Source organism: Oryzias latipes, chromosome 11, assembly GCF_053564925.1.
Source record: "Oryzias latipes strain Hd-rR chromosome 11, Olatipes_Hd-rR_3.1".
Lineage (NCBI taxonomy): Eukaryota > Metazoa > Chordata > Actinopteri > Beloniformes > Adrianichthyidae > Oryzias > Oryzias latipes.
In genome coordinates this window covers 23361079-23377309 of record NC_136247.1, presented here as the reverse complement: position 1 = coordinate 23377309, position 16231 = coordinate 23361079, and the positions used below count along the sequence as shown (strand labels likewise).

At 41.2% G+C, this 16231-nt stretch overlaps 1 protein-coding gene across 19 annotated transcripts in view; it reads left to right on the top strand.

The window, feature by feature from the left end:
- The window catches only part of LOC101171423 (sodium bicarbonate cotransporter 3), a 61094-nt gene that overhangs the window by 7398 nt on the left and 37465 nt on the right, over positions 1-16231 (top strand). For 7 of the 19 annotated variants that reach the window (XM_078955409.1, XM_020706986.3, XM_078955408.1 and 4 more), the window contains exons 2-7: positions 5128-5209; positions 10168-10317; positions 11018-11156; positions 11644-11804; positions 11891-12040; positions 14298-14672. In XM_078955409.1, the coding sequence (XP_078811535.1) occupies positions 5128-5209; positions 10168-10317; positions 11018-11156; positions 11644-11804; positions 11891-12040; positions 14298-14672 (1057 nt within the window). Of the gene's footprint in view, positions 1-5127; positions 5210-10167; positions 10318-11017; positions 11157-11643; positions 11805-11890; positions 12080-14297; positions 14673-16231 lie in introns of all 19 variants that reach the window. The other 12 variants (XM_020706985.3, XM_078955407.1, XM_020706983.3 and 9 more) reach the window with 3 other exon arrangements.

Genomic DNA, 16231 nt, shown 5'->3' with positions numbered 1-16231 from the left:
CTTGAATGAGGCTGATTTTTATGTCTTATTTACTTTTTAGAAACAGAAAGAAATTGTCCTACTCTCTTCAGAGTTTGTGTCATTTCATCAAGCCCATGTAGGTGCTGATCCCTATAGACTATGAGGAAGAGAGAGAAGCTTCCCCTCTCCCTCTAGGGTTATTTAACACATGTAGGACAAATGCAAACAACCTGGACCCTTTTACAATTTTGCAAAGCAAACAGTTTTTTTTCTGTAACCAATAAAGTTAAAATACAAACAAGCTAATTTAATGAGCACACATTGCAGGACTAATATATGAGAACATTTGCTGCAGGAGTAGGGTTGTGCCGATGGACGATATCATCGTCCATCGTGATGGGTGACTGACATCCCGATGGAGAGACCACCATCGTGATGCCACGCCTCCGCCACGTTGCGCGTCGACACCATAAGCCGCGGTTACATGTACAAAATATCTTGATGGGATCAATGGTCGGATTAGAATCCAACCGTGTACATGGGCCCAGAAAAATGTTTTTAGAATATAAAAACGTTCACTAAGGTCACACTTTCCGTCGGAATAAATCATTCGCACATGCGCAGTAGGGTTTGAAAAACGGAAGGATATAAACTCCGCCGAGCGGCTTTTTTCTTCAAACTTTATTGTATGTAACAATTCAATACAAAACATTGTTAAACAGCGCCGAGCGGCTATATACATTGACATGTCAGCTCGGTAAAATACGAGATGATATTCTAAACGTGCTTTTAATAATGTTACGGTTATTATGAAACACCTGTTCGCTCATCATTTGAATTTTAATCCGTGTGGTCAGTGCTTTTTCTGAACGGAGCCAGGATTAGCAGTATGCTAACACGGGCTAACAACATTAGCTTTGGGTGGTGCTGCTTGCTGGCTGCACGTAAACATGTAAGAATAACATCAGCCTTTATTTAGTCGGGACACGACTGGAAACACAAATCCGCGTGATTGTTTGAATGTTTTTTAAGGACTGAGCGACATTTCTGCTTTGAAGCTCAAACCGCTGTGTGTGCTGACGATCAGAGCTGCGCTCAGACACACACTTTTAGACCCGGTTCTGAGTTCGGTTGCTTGTACCCCTAGAGCTGCGGGACGGATCGCAGTCTTAAATCTCCCACACATACCGCTCATGTACGCCCCCCCCCCCCCCCCTCCCCCCCTCCAATCAAACACAAAGCTGTAAGTCCGCACTCCCGAAGTGCGGGAGCGGACTACTTCTCTTCTATTTTGTTTGTTACTTTTTTTTGTTAAAGTCACTTCCCTCAGTTTATACTGGATCATCGCGGATTGGGAAATAAAATAAAAAAAGCAAAAAAACGAATAGCAGTTATATAAGAACGAAAAATGTAAAAATACCCCCCCCCCCCCCCCCCCCCGACGATGTCATCGTCCATCCCGATGGTTGACAGCAAACATCGTCAACGGCCAATTTAAGTGACATCGCCCAACCCTATGCAGGAGGTAATAATACCTCTACCTTATTCTACATACACATCAGGCTTGTGTGGCTTCCTGGCTGCGGTCAAACACCAGTGTATTTGTAGCTAATAAACTGTTTTTAGCTAAATTCAGACAGACTCATCTTTAGAGACCCTGCAACAATTATTATAGAATATTTATAATTAATATATTTCTACCTAAAAAATGTTTGGCAAATTCTTTCACCCCATGAATTGTGGATATCTTCCTTTGTAAGGTGCATGTAGCTGTGCCTTTCTGAATGGCCTGTCACTATGCAGCACATGTGGAATTTCATTTCCTCCGGATTGGATCATCTTCCTCTATTGTAGGTCTGACAAAGGAAAAAGGACAGAAAGAACCAGAGTTGTTGCTAGGTGGCTGGCGATGCATTCAGCCGTCTGCTGTAATCATATTTTTTCACATGCCGTACTCTATAGCGCTACAAGAGTTCCTTCATCTCGCTTTGAATGCCTCTCATCCCCATTATGACATTAGCCTTTGCAGCTGAACAGCTTCGTCTCTTATGGGAAGTTCTGATCGTTCTTCTGGAGGTCAGACAAAAGAACGAGCATAAAGTTTGGACTATGTGTAGGTCAGTCAAGTTCGTCCTCACGAACTTGCTCATCCATGTTTGCAGATCTATTTGGATGCTTCACGGTGTGGCCGTGATTTATCGCTCAGCCCTACGATACAGTCTTGAAGATTCAGTATTCAATCCAATCCACTTTATCTAAATAGCACATTTTTTCAAACATGCAGTTTCCAAAGTGCTTTACAGTGACCAAAAACCAGACAAAAGATTAACAAACAAAATAAGTAAGGGTCAAACTGTTCCCACAAGATTGGGAAGATGTTGGGCGTTTAGGGCTAGTCTGGCACTTCCATGATGTGTTTACATTTAATATCTATTGAAGGAAAACAAACGACGGCTAATCTTTATTGACGCTTTCATTCATTATTGAGCAAACCGTCCCGATGAGTTTTTCCCCCCATCCGTGTCAACTACCTGCAAGAAATTCAGACCAATATTAAATGGATAGTTTCTAACAGACTTAAAGTGGGTCAAAGTATATTTATCAAAGAAAACAAGTTTGATGCCACAGGTTGTAGAGAAACGCCAGATGGAAATGATCTGTTGGTCTGTAGCCCCTGACGACAACTCCTTACATTGTTAGATTGTATTTATTTATAAAATGCTATCTTTTTCATCCTGAAAGCTGAATCACTAATATGGTCTATCAGAGGTTATTGGAAGGTGGTGGGATGGGGGGTGTTACCATGCTCTTTTCTAGGAACCATGACAGAGGAATGGGGTTTATTTTTGACAAAGCTATGTGACAGTTTGCATCATGTGGCCTTAGAGTGTACCAAGCACAACGGGGTTAAAGACAAACAGGCATGTGGCTACAGAACCTGCACCACGAGAACCACAAGAGAACCTTTGAAATGCAAACCGTGCAGCATAAGTGACAGATTTTGTTTAAGAAGCCTAAAGTTACGCCACATTTATCAGACTGAAAAAGTTTCTCTCCGGCGTCGTTTGCCTTTGTAGTTAACTGCGTTTCATGTGATTTATATACAATGGAGACATTCATTTTCTGTAATCAGAAATCCACAGTTTGTATTAGGAATCATTTTATAAATGTAATGAATCATCATTTTTTCTTTGTTTAATACAGAGCCCAAATGCTGTGAAGAACAGATAAACTCCAAATAAACTGTTTATTACCATTAAACAAAAGTAAAATGTTAATCAAAGCAAATCTAATCTTAAAAAACTTTCTACATGTCAATTCAAACAAAAACTGAGGAAACAAAAGTATGGCGAGCAGATGATGGGAAGTAGCTAAAGCCTTTGATGTAAATGATAAACAGCTGTGATCATGGACATCTTATACCTGTGTCTGAATTCACTCACAATGGGATGGACAGCTCCAATTCAATTTTATTTATATAGCCTGATATAACAATAATAGTTGTCTCAATGGGCTTCATACCGGTAAATTTACGTAAATCCATGAGCTTCTCAGGAACTCGTGCAGATGTGACAGAAGGCTACAGATGTGATGGAGGAAAAGCAGCCAGAGTATGAACAACCCCATCATTTCAAACTGAGATAAACATTGAGAAAAAAAAAAATCAGAGGAAGGGTTTCCACTGGGGATGCATCAGTCTAGGAGCCTTAAATTGTGTTATTCTTTGATCATCTAGCCAAATATAATGTTTTGTTTCCATTCTTAGTGCTACTCTGTCATTTTACAGATCAAAGGACCTTCCAGCTGATTGTAAAATTCCTTTCCAATCAGTCATTTACTGATAAGAACTTATCCTATAAAGAGTTTTTTTTAGAACGTTTACTAGATTGAATTGAACCAAAAGCAAACTAGACACAGAGACCTTATCTGTAAGTGGACTCTACTTTTGTGATCAGAAACAAAACTACAATATCCACAATCAGCAGAGCGAACTATTCAAATCTGTTGATTGTGGATATGGTGTGGAGATCTGGAGGACCCAGTAAGCAGGAGACAAGGCTGTTTCTCTGAAGCTCATGAACTAAGGAGGCACCAAAACAGTGACAGAGCAGTAAAGAACTGATAACCAGACACCTAAATACACTGAGGATAATAAACTGAAATGAAGGCAGCTGTGGATGATTAGCAACTTGAACCGGGTGTGTCTCTGACCAGAAGACAAACCTGAAAACGGAAAAAGATGACAGAAAAAACAAGATAAAGGCTTCATCCTCACACTGTCATGTGTTACAGATCTTTAAGGCATCATATGATCCACTTATGTTTTTCAGTGGCTATCCGTGCATAAAAGCCTTTTTTAAACAAACTTTAGAATTGTTATGATTTTTGTACATTGGCTTTGATTTCTTGTTTGGGTTTTCACAGACAAACACTAAACTGACTAGAATTATCAAAATTATTTTGAAAGTAATTTTTCTAAATGCACACATCCATACAGCTACTGTTGGGCAACTGCGGAGTGTTTAATGCACATATGTACCGATAACTTAAACCCAAAACATCATGTTCAGTACTCAGCTCATTATTATGATCCTACCATTGACTGTATATATGAACTGGAGTGACTGATTTAGATTCGAACCAAATGAAGTAAATTTAGTCGCAATTTTTTTTGCAGTACAGATGCCACCTTATTGGAGCCAGACGACGTTATTTAAAGGGTCTAAAACAGGGGTGCTCATTACGTCGATCGCGATCGACCGGTCGATCTTCAAGTATGTATGTATATATATATATATATATATATATATATATAAATACATACATACATACATACATACACATATACACATACATCTGATTGGCCCTTCTGCATGTCAATCAAGTCCAGTACTTCTGGTTGAGGATTTTGATGAGCTGATTTTTTTGCTTAATAATCTTTGCTGGCGTGCCATCTACCCTCATGTCCTTCAAGATCGATCGGTCGATCGCGATCTACGTAATGAGCAACCCTGATGTAGACCCTTAAAATAACGTCGTCTGGCTCCAATAAGGTGTCATCTATACTGTGAAAGGCCTTATGATTTAGGTACCTTTAAAAGGATGCAGTTTATTTTGATGATTGAAACTTTTCATTTTTCTTCTCTCTTTTCTAATAATTTGCAGGGTTTAGATGAAGAAGCACTGGTTGACCATGGAAAGTCCAGCTTCACCACTCAAACAAACTATGAGGGAGAAGAGTTGGAAAGTAAGTGTTGAACTGTTCACAATGAATGGATTATGGGCTTTGATCTTTTACTAAAGTCATCCATCAACATATTTAAATTCAATTCATTTTTATTTTTTATTTAACAATAGCTGAGTTTCAGTGACACATATTCTAGAAATGTGGAATTACAATTACCGTACACTGATTCTATTGAGTCATAATTAATTCATTTAGAATAAACACAAACCATCTGACGCGATAAGTCATTTAAAAACTTGGAGACGGATGTGAACTATACTTTGATTGACAGCAGAAATATTCAAATTTCTGTCACGGCACTAGCGCTCATCATCATCCATCAAAGGAGACGTCGGCGTCTCCTTCAGGCCATGGAGCGGCGAGCTCCTTATGCGTGGGAGCGGCTACGGATTAGGCATTTTGGGAAATTGTGGTTTTACAGAGGAGCTGTGGATCCAACAATTGGCCAATGACACGCTCAACTTTTGATGAGCTGTGGGACCTATGGTGGCGCCCGCTGTGCAGCCCCCAAGGCAGCTAGTTTCTACCAAGAAGCTCATCACCATCCGGTTGTTGGTCACATGACTCATTTATTTTACAAAACAGTTTTGCCAGTGAAGTTTTGCCAAATATGCAAATTTGGATACACCTCAAAAACATCAAAACGCAGCTATTCACTCAGAGGAAAACAGGATTTTGTTTTCATGTGCATTTATGAGGACTGAACTGTATGTTACATTATGGAACCAAATTGTAGGACAAGTGAATCCCTTGAAAGGGTTGTGCTAAATTTAATACATTTATTATTGGATTTTACGTTACACCCGGCTTAGTATTAGCCAGGGATGCAATTCAATGGTGCAACAACATGTTTGGATTTAACCTGAGAATTGTACTATCCCTAATATAAGCCAACTGAAAGGCTTTTGTTGCTTATTAGCAAATTCCTAAAAGGACTTATCTGAATCTTAAGGTTTTTGTTGTTGTTTGGTAATACTCAAATCATTAACAAACCGAAAAAAAATAACGTGTCCCAAAAGTCGAGGTTTGAACCAAATACCGTTGTGGCGGGCCTGATCACTGATAATGATGAGACGGCCTACCTGAAGGAGATTGGACATCTGGAAAACTGGTGTGAGAGGAACAATCTCCTCCTAAACGTCAGCAAGACAAAGGAGTTGATAGTGGACTTCGCCACAAAGCAGAAGAGGAACTACCAGACCCCCGTCATTGACAAGAGCCCAGTGGAGAGAGTGAACAGCTTCCGATACCTCGGTGACCACATCACGCAGGACCTGTCATGGTACTGTCACATCAACACCGTGGTGAAAAAGGCCCGGCAGCATCTTTACCACCTTAGACGCCTGAGAGACTTTAGATTGCCCTCTTTGGTGCTTAGGGACTTTTACTCTTGCACCATAGAAAGCATCCTGACGGGAAACATCACATCCTGGTTCGGGAACAGCACCATGCGGGACAGACAAGCTCTCCAAAGGGTGGTGCGTTCAGCTGAGCGCATCACCCACACCGAGCTCCCTGACCTACACTCAATCTACGGCAGGCGGTGCTGGACCAGGGCCAGGAAGATAACAAAGGACCTCAGCCACCCCGACAACGGACTGTTCTCGCTGTTGCTGTCAGGAAAGCGATTCCGCTCTCTGAAGGCTAACACAGAGAGACTGAGAAGGAGCTTCTTCCCGCAGGCGATACGGACTCTTAACCAGTAATCATGGACACTATACACACAAGCCACTTTCACATGTCACTTTTAGAGCATATTTGCACACATTCGGACATTCTGTTTTTATGTTTTTATATTTGTATATTCCTATATTTTATATCTATTTTCCTATTCCTATTGATATTCTTTCTTGTTTGAGGTCGCGGGCGGTCGCCTAAGCATTTCACTGCACATTGTACGCTGTATGATTGTGTGTGTGACAAATAAAATTTGAATTTGAATTTGAATTTGAAATAGTGGGGAGAGTGAATCGTTGCATCCCTGGTAAATTCTCCAGGTCAGCATGCTTTAAGGAGCGTCCTCTTTGTCCTTAAAACCACACTGATTTTGAATTAATGGAAAATATATTTTTAAGCGTAAATATACCTAACTTTATTTATAAGGCTACATAAAGATCTTTTTTTTTCTGATGAGATATTCCAAGTGTAAAATTTCTCTCTGAAATATCTCATGTTGTGAAACTTGGTGAATTCACTGTCATTATGCCTGCAACCTTTTCCTCCTAATATGGAGGAAAATGTCAAGTGGGTCATGAAGTGCCACAGCAGAACAAGTGGCTCATCTCTGTGCTGTCGTGACAAGCCTGATCAGATCCATCAAACTGTGGTCGATTTTCACCAAACAAAGTACAATCTATGTCCTAAAACGTATGTGCTGATTGGGCCTCCATCATAAATTGTATATTATAAAGTATATTTATCATCACAATATCATCATGTGCGGCATGATGTACAATAAACGGTTATATTAGAATAATTTATTAATAATAATATTTATTAATAATGGCTATGTCGGAATTCCCTTCTTACTCCCTAACTACTGTAAAACGGGAATATTCAGTGCTCTGGACTTTAAGAGCAATTCAGACACCATGCTCACTGCCAATATGATGTCACCGTAAAGTAAAGTAAAAATATAATCAATACGAGCATTTTATGATGACCATTTATAAAATCCACTGAATTCTGATGATGAAAACATTGATGGCTTATTAAAATAGGCCATTTCAAAACTTTTTTTGTAAAAATAGTTTAAACTCAATGCACTGCGGTCTTTTTGCCAGTCTAGTTAGCATCGATGCACGCTGGTTTTTTTGCAGAGACTTCTGGGAAAGTTCTAGGGCACTGGATTCGAACAGCTCTGCAAAATGGAAAACGCTCTATGAAGTGCACCATGTAGTGAATAGTGAAGGAACTTGGACACAACCAATGATATCGTTGTTTTTTTCAGCTATTTGTTCAAGCATTGCGAGTCACTTCGTCATCGCAATATTGATCCCTAATATCACACCTTGCAGGTTTTTCTCATTTCATGCAGCCCAAGTGCTCAGGCCTGATCATGAGGGAACTATTCTCTAAATCAGTGTTTTTCAACCTTTTTTGAGCCACGGCACACTTTAACCTTGACAAAAATCCCGCGGCACACCAGCATCCAAAAAAAAAAAGAAAAAAAAAAAGAGATTCATGGTCTGTATTGATCGACAGCCCCCCCGCAATCTCACGTGCATTTTTGTGATAATTGTGGCCGGAAAAGCAGGAAGTTGCGGCTGTTTTTTCTAAGAGATGAAATGAAAGTTAAATTAGAAAATTTAGAAACTGTTTGTTTGTTGTGGTTTCAAGGCGTTTCGCAAGGACAACTCATTGTGCGCTGGGACACTGGCTCTTTAAGCCAATGCATCATGGGAGATGGAGTGTGAAAACTGCCAAAAACTTGCAGAAAGACTCGCGTCTCGGAGCTTCATTGTATTGTCCACTTGTTTCACGATCTGACACCGGACTCTGTGGAAAGCTACACCGCTAAAGAAGAGCTTTAGCTGGTATTTTTGTTAGAACTGAGCGACTTTATCAGCAGAATTAAGAACAAGGAAGTGAAGACTTTAAGCACTTCTGATTGGTCAGACTGATGACATGTGATTAAGCCTTCAAGAATGATTGGTGGAGACAGTTAAAGGGACGGGACTTTTCCGCAAACTGTCATAGCTGCAGGGAAATCGCGGTAGCGTCATTCTTATCAAAATTTCTTTAATAGAATTAAATAAACACAAAGAAAAAGTAATTTTAAGATCTTTTATATTCCTAACTCCTCAGTGTTTTATCAGGGCCTGTTTGGATGAACAAAGAGCTGATATCCTGGAGATGGGAAATGTTTTTAGATCAGTGAATGATTAATGAGGGCAATTTTCCACGGCACACTTGACCATCTCCCACGGCACACTAGTGTGCCGCGGCACACTGGTTGAAAAACACTGGTCTAAATGTTTAGATAAAAGATTTAAGTCCAAATTTCCAAATTAAGACCTTTTGCTGATGTTATTTTGCGCATTATCCACGTATGATGAAATTTCGTTTTTTTCGTGAGACATGCATGACACAGTATTCCCTCCATATTTGTGGGATTAGGGACCAGAGACACCTGCAAATATGCAGAGTTCATGAATACGGAGAACCAACCCCCACTCCCCACCACAACGGCCAAAGAACGTCCGCCACTGATCTTTCCTCATCAAAAATCCTTCTGAAACATTTCGGATGCTTTTTTAAACAGTTAATAAAGAACATTGGAATATTGCTCAACATAAAGGGTTTTGTTTATACAGACCAATAAGGCTGTACCGTTGAGTACTTTATGACGCACGTTAGGTTTGTCCCTCTGTGCCCTAAAACCAGGAGCCCATGTTTCCTCCATTAGTTAAGTGCGAGAGCTCCTGCAGCGCGATTTGAGCGTTGGGCACGGCGTTTCAGTCTGGCAACAGCGTGTTTTTAGAGCCGCTTCTTCCAGAAGAGGCCAGCAGGTTGGAGCCAGACAATAAGTTTCGATGGTAACCACTCTCACCAATCAGGAGTGAGCTTGTTGAAATCCCCCACCCCTACCATTAGAAAGCGGGTTACACAAAATCTGTCAATCAAACATTTTGAACATTGAATGTGGGGCCCAGCAGGCTCCTCCTACTTTTATTGAAGTATCGGATTGGCCAGTTTATAACTTGAACTACAGAAGAAAATTGAAAAAACTTGGATTATCAAGAACATGTTAAAAACGTTATCAGATCAAGACTGGCTATTGTGACCAATAGAACACCTGTGTAACAGGTGTTTATTTCTTAAAATAGGATTTTGGCTTCTTGGAGCCAGCAGGTACTTCCTGTTTGGAACGCCAGAGGGAGGGGTCCCTCAGTCAACTGTACAGTCAACGTTTTGAATACACAAAATATCAAAAAATATGTGGTTTTCTTTCTCAGGTCACAGAGCCGTGTACGTAGGTGTCCATGTTCCTTTCGGAAGGGGAACAAAGCGCCGGCACCGCCATCGAGGACACAAACACCACAGAAAGAAGAAAGAAAGAGACTCAGAGGACGGGAAGGACGATGGCAGAGAATCCCCAAGTTATGGTTGGCAACAGTTTCTGTTTTCTTTATGGTCTTGGCTCCAGTTTTTAACTGACAAATCTACACAGTTCTCTTATATGGTATCATTACCAATTAACCTTTTAGTAAGTGTATTTTAAGCGCAAAACCTGTACAATTATTTGCTATTTACTATTTATTAAACCTGCTTTGGTACAGGTTATTTTAAAAGGGCAAATTATTGCAAGTTATTTATTAATAACAGCCAACATACGTGATCAATATATGGCATCCATAATCTCCTGTCATCCCACATGTTGATCTACAGTTTAACGATGGTGGAGGGAAGAAGATGAAAAGGTTAATAATCATATAAAGACTTTTCATACGACTCATTTTAAATAAAACACACACATTAATCACTACATTTATAACACAGCATAACATTATGTATCTTTTTTTAAGGATACAAGGGAAAACTATTTTGCTTTGTTTTTTACACTTCAAGTGGACATTTTTTTCTGGACCAAACCAAAGATTTGCTGCACAGCTCCACAAGTTGTTTTTATGCACTGAACGTTCATTCTCATTCATTAAAAGCCTGTTTAGCACTGATGTCAATTAAACTCTAGAAGCAGCTTTAAGTCCTAGAAAATGCAGCATACATGTTTGTTGCTTCAAATAAATTCAGATTTGTACTGTTATTATTTTAGAGGCTCAATAAATGTTTGGTCTTTCTGTCCAGACACCCCATCCCAGAGGGTGCAGTTCATCCTGGGAACAGAGGATGAGGATCTGGAGCACATGCCCCATGATCTCTTCACAGAGCTGGACGAGCTGTCCTTCAGAGATGGAAGGGCCACTGAATGGAGGGAGACTGCCAGGTAAGAATCAAGCCTGTGTCGGGAATGTCCTGGCGGGGCGTCACGCCTCTCGCTGGCGCCGGGTGAAAGGTGGGTCGTGGGAAGGGGCCAGGTACAAGACGAGGGCCGGGGGGTCCCTCTTCTTGTCTGTGTCCCCAATCTTGGCGGGCTGCCTTAGCTGGCCCTAAGCAGCTGATGCAGATCAGAGGAATCCAACTTTTTAATTAAAACAAAGCATTGCAAGGGTCTGCGGCAGGAGCTGACCATGGTGCTGACGCAAGGTCATTCCTGCTCAGTGGTATGAATGTCGAAGAAATTCAGTAAAGCGTGGGTTTACGTGTTCTTTTTGTGGTTTATTCATAGTTCTTCTGTGGTTTTAACGCAGTGATCTGTGATAAATCTGTGAAAATGTCACGTAAAGACCACAACTTTTTTTTAGTAGACTCTCCACTTTCGACTTTAAATTATGCTGTGCATTACCAACATACTTGCTTTGGTTTTTGTTCAGGTGGTTGAAGTTTGAGGAGGATGTGGAGGATGGTGGTGAGAGGTGGAGTAAGCCTTATGTGGCCACGTTGTCACTACACAGCCTGTTTGAATTGCGGAGCTGCATACAGAACGGCACAGTCATGCTGGATATGAGGGCCAACAGTATTGAGGAGATTGCAGGTAAATGTTGCTGCCACATGTCTCCATTTTGACACACGCCTGTAACTAGTGTTCTGAAAATGTGTACGTTTGTTTTCATGACTCAGACATGGTGATCGATAGCATGGTGGCATCTGGCCAGCTAAAGGAGGACTTGCGCAACAAAGTACGAGAAGCGATGCTCAAGAAGCACCACCATCAGAACGAGAGAAAGCTCAGCAATCGCATCCCTCTGGTGCGCTCCTTTGCTGACATAGGCAAGAAACATTCTGACCCACTCTTGCTTGAAAGAAACGGTGAGACACTAAACATGCACTCACATTTCTTGTTCCTTCCTGTGTTTGACCGCTGGGGAACTGTTGCTAAAAAAAAAAAATCACAAAACATTCAAATCCCTTTGCGCCAGCAAAGGAGGCAAAGGATAGATGTTGCCAAAATGTAACACGTGTAACAAGAAATTTGGGTGCGGAGGTTTGTGCTAGCCTGTGTGGCCGAATCCTTTTACTTCTCGGGACTTCAAAAATCAAACTGTACCTGCAGCAGAAGTCTGTCTGCCTTGTGTGATTTGTCTCTTCTGCGATGAGCACGGTCAGGGTGGTGTTGGTTGCATCTTGAGATGTTTGGAGTTGCAGTTGGAGGTTTCAGTCCAGCTGAGATGTTGTACTTCTGTGGCTGTTGTTCAACTTGAGCTTGCATCTTCATAAAATTGAACAACAAAAGTCTGATTGCAGATTGGTGCATACTGTTTGAAGGCTGTGTGATGACATTAACATGTAAAGCACATTGATTGTTTGTGTGTGTTTTTGTGTGTGTGTGTGGGGGGGCACTTTGGTGCACTTACATCCCGCTAACTCATTCTCTCCAGCATGTGAGCTTCTCTGAACTCAGATGATTGGTTTGTGTTTCCACTGTTTCAGATTTTCTTCATGTATCAATCAGAAGACGTGTTGCACTCCTGCAGACGTTTCTACACGCTTCTACGTGCTGTTTTAGCGTTCAGTGCTGCATTGACACTACCGGTCAAACGTTTTGAAACTTCCCAAGTTCTACTTTGCCAGCTCAAGATGGGAAAGATTAAAGGATGGCTCAAAAGGATAAAAATGACGTTATGAACAGAGAAAATGAAACGTTAAGTTATTAATTAAAACGGTTAATAATTTAACCCTTTTACACTGGAGGTGTCGCCGGCAACAGCAAAAAACACACACTCCTTGAACTACCATTACCCTTTGACCATCAGTGTCATTCCAACAGAGAAAAGCAGCTTTGCGCCAACACTTTTGCATAATTTTTTGAGCCTCATGTAATGTATTTTGTATGAATATGTGCTATTTGTGTTAAACGGCGTAGTTTTTTTCTTGTATCTACACACTGTACGCAGTGTAGGGATACGACTTTTTTTTTTGTCACCAACCCGACAACATCAACACTGGGGTTAAAACTTAGCTGTTTTTGTTCATTCTTCTGTTTTTGAAATCTGCTTGATCCTTTTTGGTTGTTGGGTCACTGGAGGTCATCCTAGCGTAGGTGGGGTTCACCCTGGACAGTGTAGAGGTTGATCAAGCCTTAAAACTTAAGGACTAGTCTCTGAGAATGAACTTCTGCATGATGGATGGCCTAATGAATAATCATTTGAAATGATTGGTTCATCATATATGCCATCAATAAGGAGAAAGGAAATTGACTGTCAAACATGGAGGTGGAAGTTTGATGGTATGGGGCTGTTTTGCAAGATCCACGGTCTTGAATGTAGTCAGAGTCTCCCTAAACAAACAGTTAACCAAACATTCAGCAGCAACATGCAGTTCTTTCCAATATGTGCTTAGTTGGATGGAAGTTCATTCTACAGTAGAACAAGAAGATGAACCGCAACACATATCAACAGAACAGGAAGGGAACCTTTAGTAGGTGAAGTTGCCAGCTTCCAGACTTGAACCTCCCTAAGCCAGTTTCTGATGAAATGGAACAGAAGAGTGAAAATAAAGCAAATGAAGGCCACAATTGACGTATGGCCCATAGGCGATACCCACCCTCGCCGTTGCCCCATTGTCACTGTTTTACCTTCCATCACTGGCTGAGCGGCTTGCTTAGGCTCTCCACTCTTCCTCTCTGCCTTTTATTCAAAGAAGGCAACTTCTTTGAATAATTTAAAGTTTATAGGGAAGTTTGGTCTGTGGTTCCATTCCCGGCTTCTAGCGTATTTGTACTTTCCTGTTGGAGTGCAACGAGACATTACACTGACTGGTGCCTCTCAAAACGCTGAAACTTGAAGTTGCTGTAAAACGTTTGACCGGTACTGTACTCTATCAAGTCAAGTTAACACAAGCATGTCATTTTCTAACCACACCTCTGCCACGCTTTTGCTCCCATTCCTACTGGATTTTCTGGTTTAGATAACGTCGTTTTCAAATGCTTATCTTCTCTGTTCCATCTCTTATTGTTTCACTTCCCCCTCGCCCTTCTTTTATCTCCTCCTTCTACTTTCCTTTTTGTGCCATTGTCTCCTTTTAATAGGAGAGGGCCTGTCCTCCTCACGTCTCTCTCTCCACAAGCCAGGGTCAGCCTCCTCTGTCTCCAACCTCTCCCAGAGACAAGACTCAAGAATGTCCGTCCTGCTCCACCACCTCCTGCCATCTTCTTCAAATGGCACTGGGTTGTCCCCAAGCTCCTCTCTACTCAACACCCCCCAAAATACTCCATCTTTTCGCCGTTCCTCTCAGAGCCTGTCACAAACCCACGGCACGGGCCCTCAAGGCATCCCGGAGGTGGTGGTGTCTCCTCCTGAGGATGACGGCCCTCAACACTCTGCAGAGGCGGACACAGTGTTACCACAGCTCAGCCGGCGAGCATCTTCGGCATCTGACAACATTGAGCTACTGCCCTTAGAAGGCAAATATCTGTGTAGCCTGCCAGTGTGAGTCACAGCTTGAACAGAGAACACTAGCACTGGCATGAAAGCTTTGCTGCCCTGTTTACTTTTGTGGCCATCCCATCAAGCAAGACTGACATGCAAAAAAACTATTTACCTGCAAGTGTTCTGCACTGTTTCTCCATACACACCTGGCTCTGGCTTTAACTGCCCTCCAGACCTTTTTTTGCTTTTCCCTACCCAGAGTTCCTGCACACTTTTAAACACCTAGCCTTGCTTGGAAACGTCACCTCTCACACTTTTTTTTTGCAAAAGTTGCATGGCTGTCAATCTAAATGATTTGCTCTCCAATCATACTGCACACTGTCATGCAATATTTTTGTTGTCAAAAAAGGGATGTCCAGGACCCCCCCTCCCAATATCCCCACATTGGTCTTTTTGCCGATATAAACCAAATTTTTCTGAACTAAAGTTAATCCAGGTCAACAGCTGCGTATTTTCACTGTAAGAATGTGACTTACGTCACAGTTGGAGATATTTTTACCTCATATCTGCTCTGCTTTTCGTTGTAAACACATCCTCCCAGTGAATCTGCTATGTTTCATGGGTTGTCTTACGCCTAACAGTTTGGTGGAAGAACCATTGAATGTATCTGAGAACTGGACTGAGTGGTTGTGACCTGTCCCTAGGGGTGCACAAACCCACAGTTTCAGAGGTTTTTTTTTTGTGATGCGGATGTTGCCATGTTGGAGGCAGAGGCTGCCAGTAAGCATTGATTGACCTGAGTTGGTCTGAGTCAAGGTTTCTATGGCAACCACTCTTTATTACATGAGTAACTTAAATGACAAAAAATAAAAATAAAAAAAATAAAAAAAGAGGATTATCAAGATCATGTTAAAAAAAAGGTATCAGAGTAAGAAGGGTTCCTCTGATCAATAGAATAACTAAGTAACAGCTGTTTATTTCTCTACAGAAGAATTTTGGCCTTTAGTAGCCCGCGGTCACTTCCTGTTTGGAACGCCAGTCCAGTTCTCATATACAGTCAATGGGGAGAACCCAAATGGAGAACAAAGCTTAATTGTCACAGGAACTTTTTGGTGGTTTGACTATGGAGTTATTTCAGTCTCAATAATCAGAAATGCACACAACCGGTTTTACAAATGCACACGCTCCGATTCACAAATGTCATTTTATGCAAACGTGAAAAATAAATTCGGAAATACACACCCTGTGTTTCACAAACACACACATTGTGTTTCACACATGCACACTAAATGTTTTACAAATGCACAATAAGTGTTTCTCACAAATGTGCACACTGTGTTTCACAAAAACATTTTAGAAATTCACAATAAATGTATCAGAAATGCACAGTAAGTGCTTCACAAACATGATTTTTAGTTACACATGTGATGTGAACTCACAGATCATTCGAACTGCAGACTGTGCATTCAAAATCCCGTTCTCGTTTGTGAATCTCCCCGTGTGTGTGAGAGATTTTTCTACGGTGAATATTGAGACTCATCTGACGGAGCAGGCTGACTAATGTCACCATTGGCTAGTGAATCTGTCAATCAAA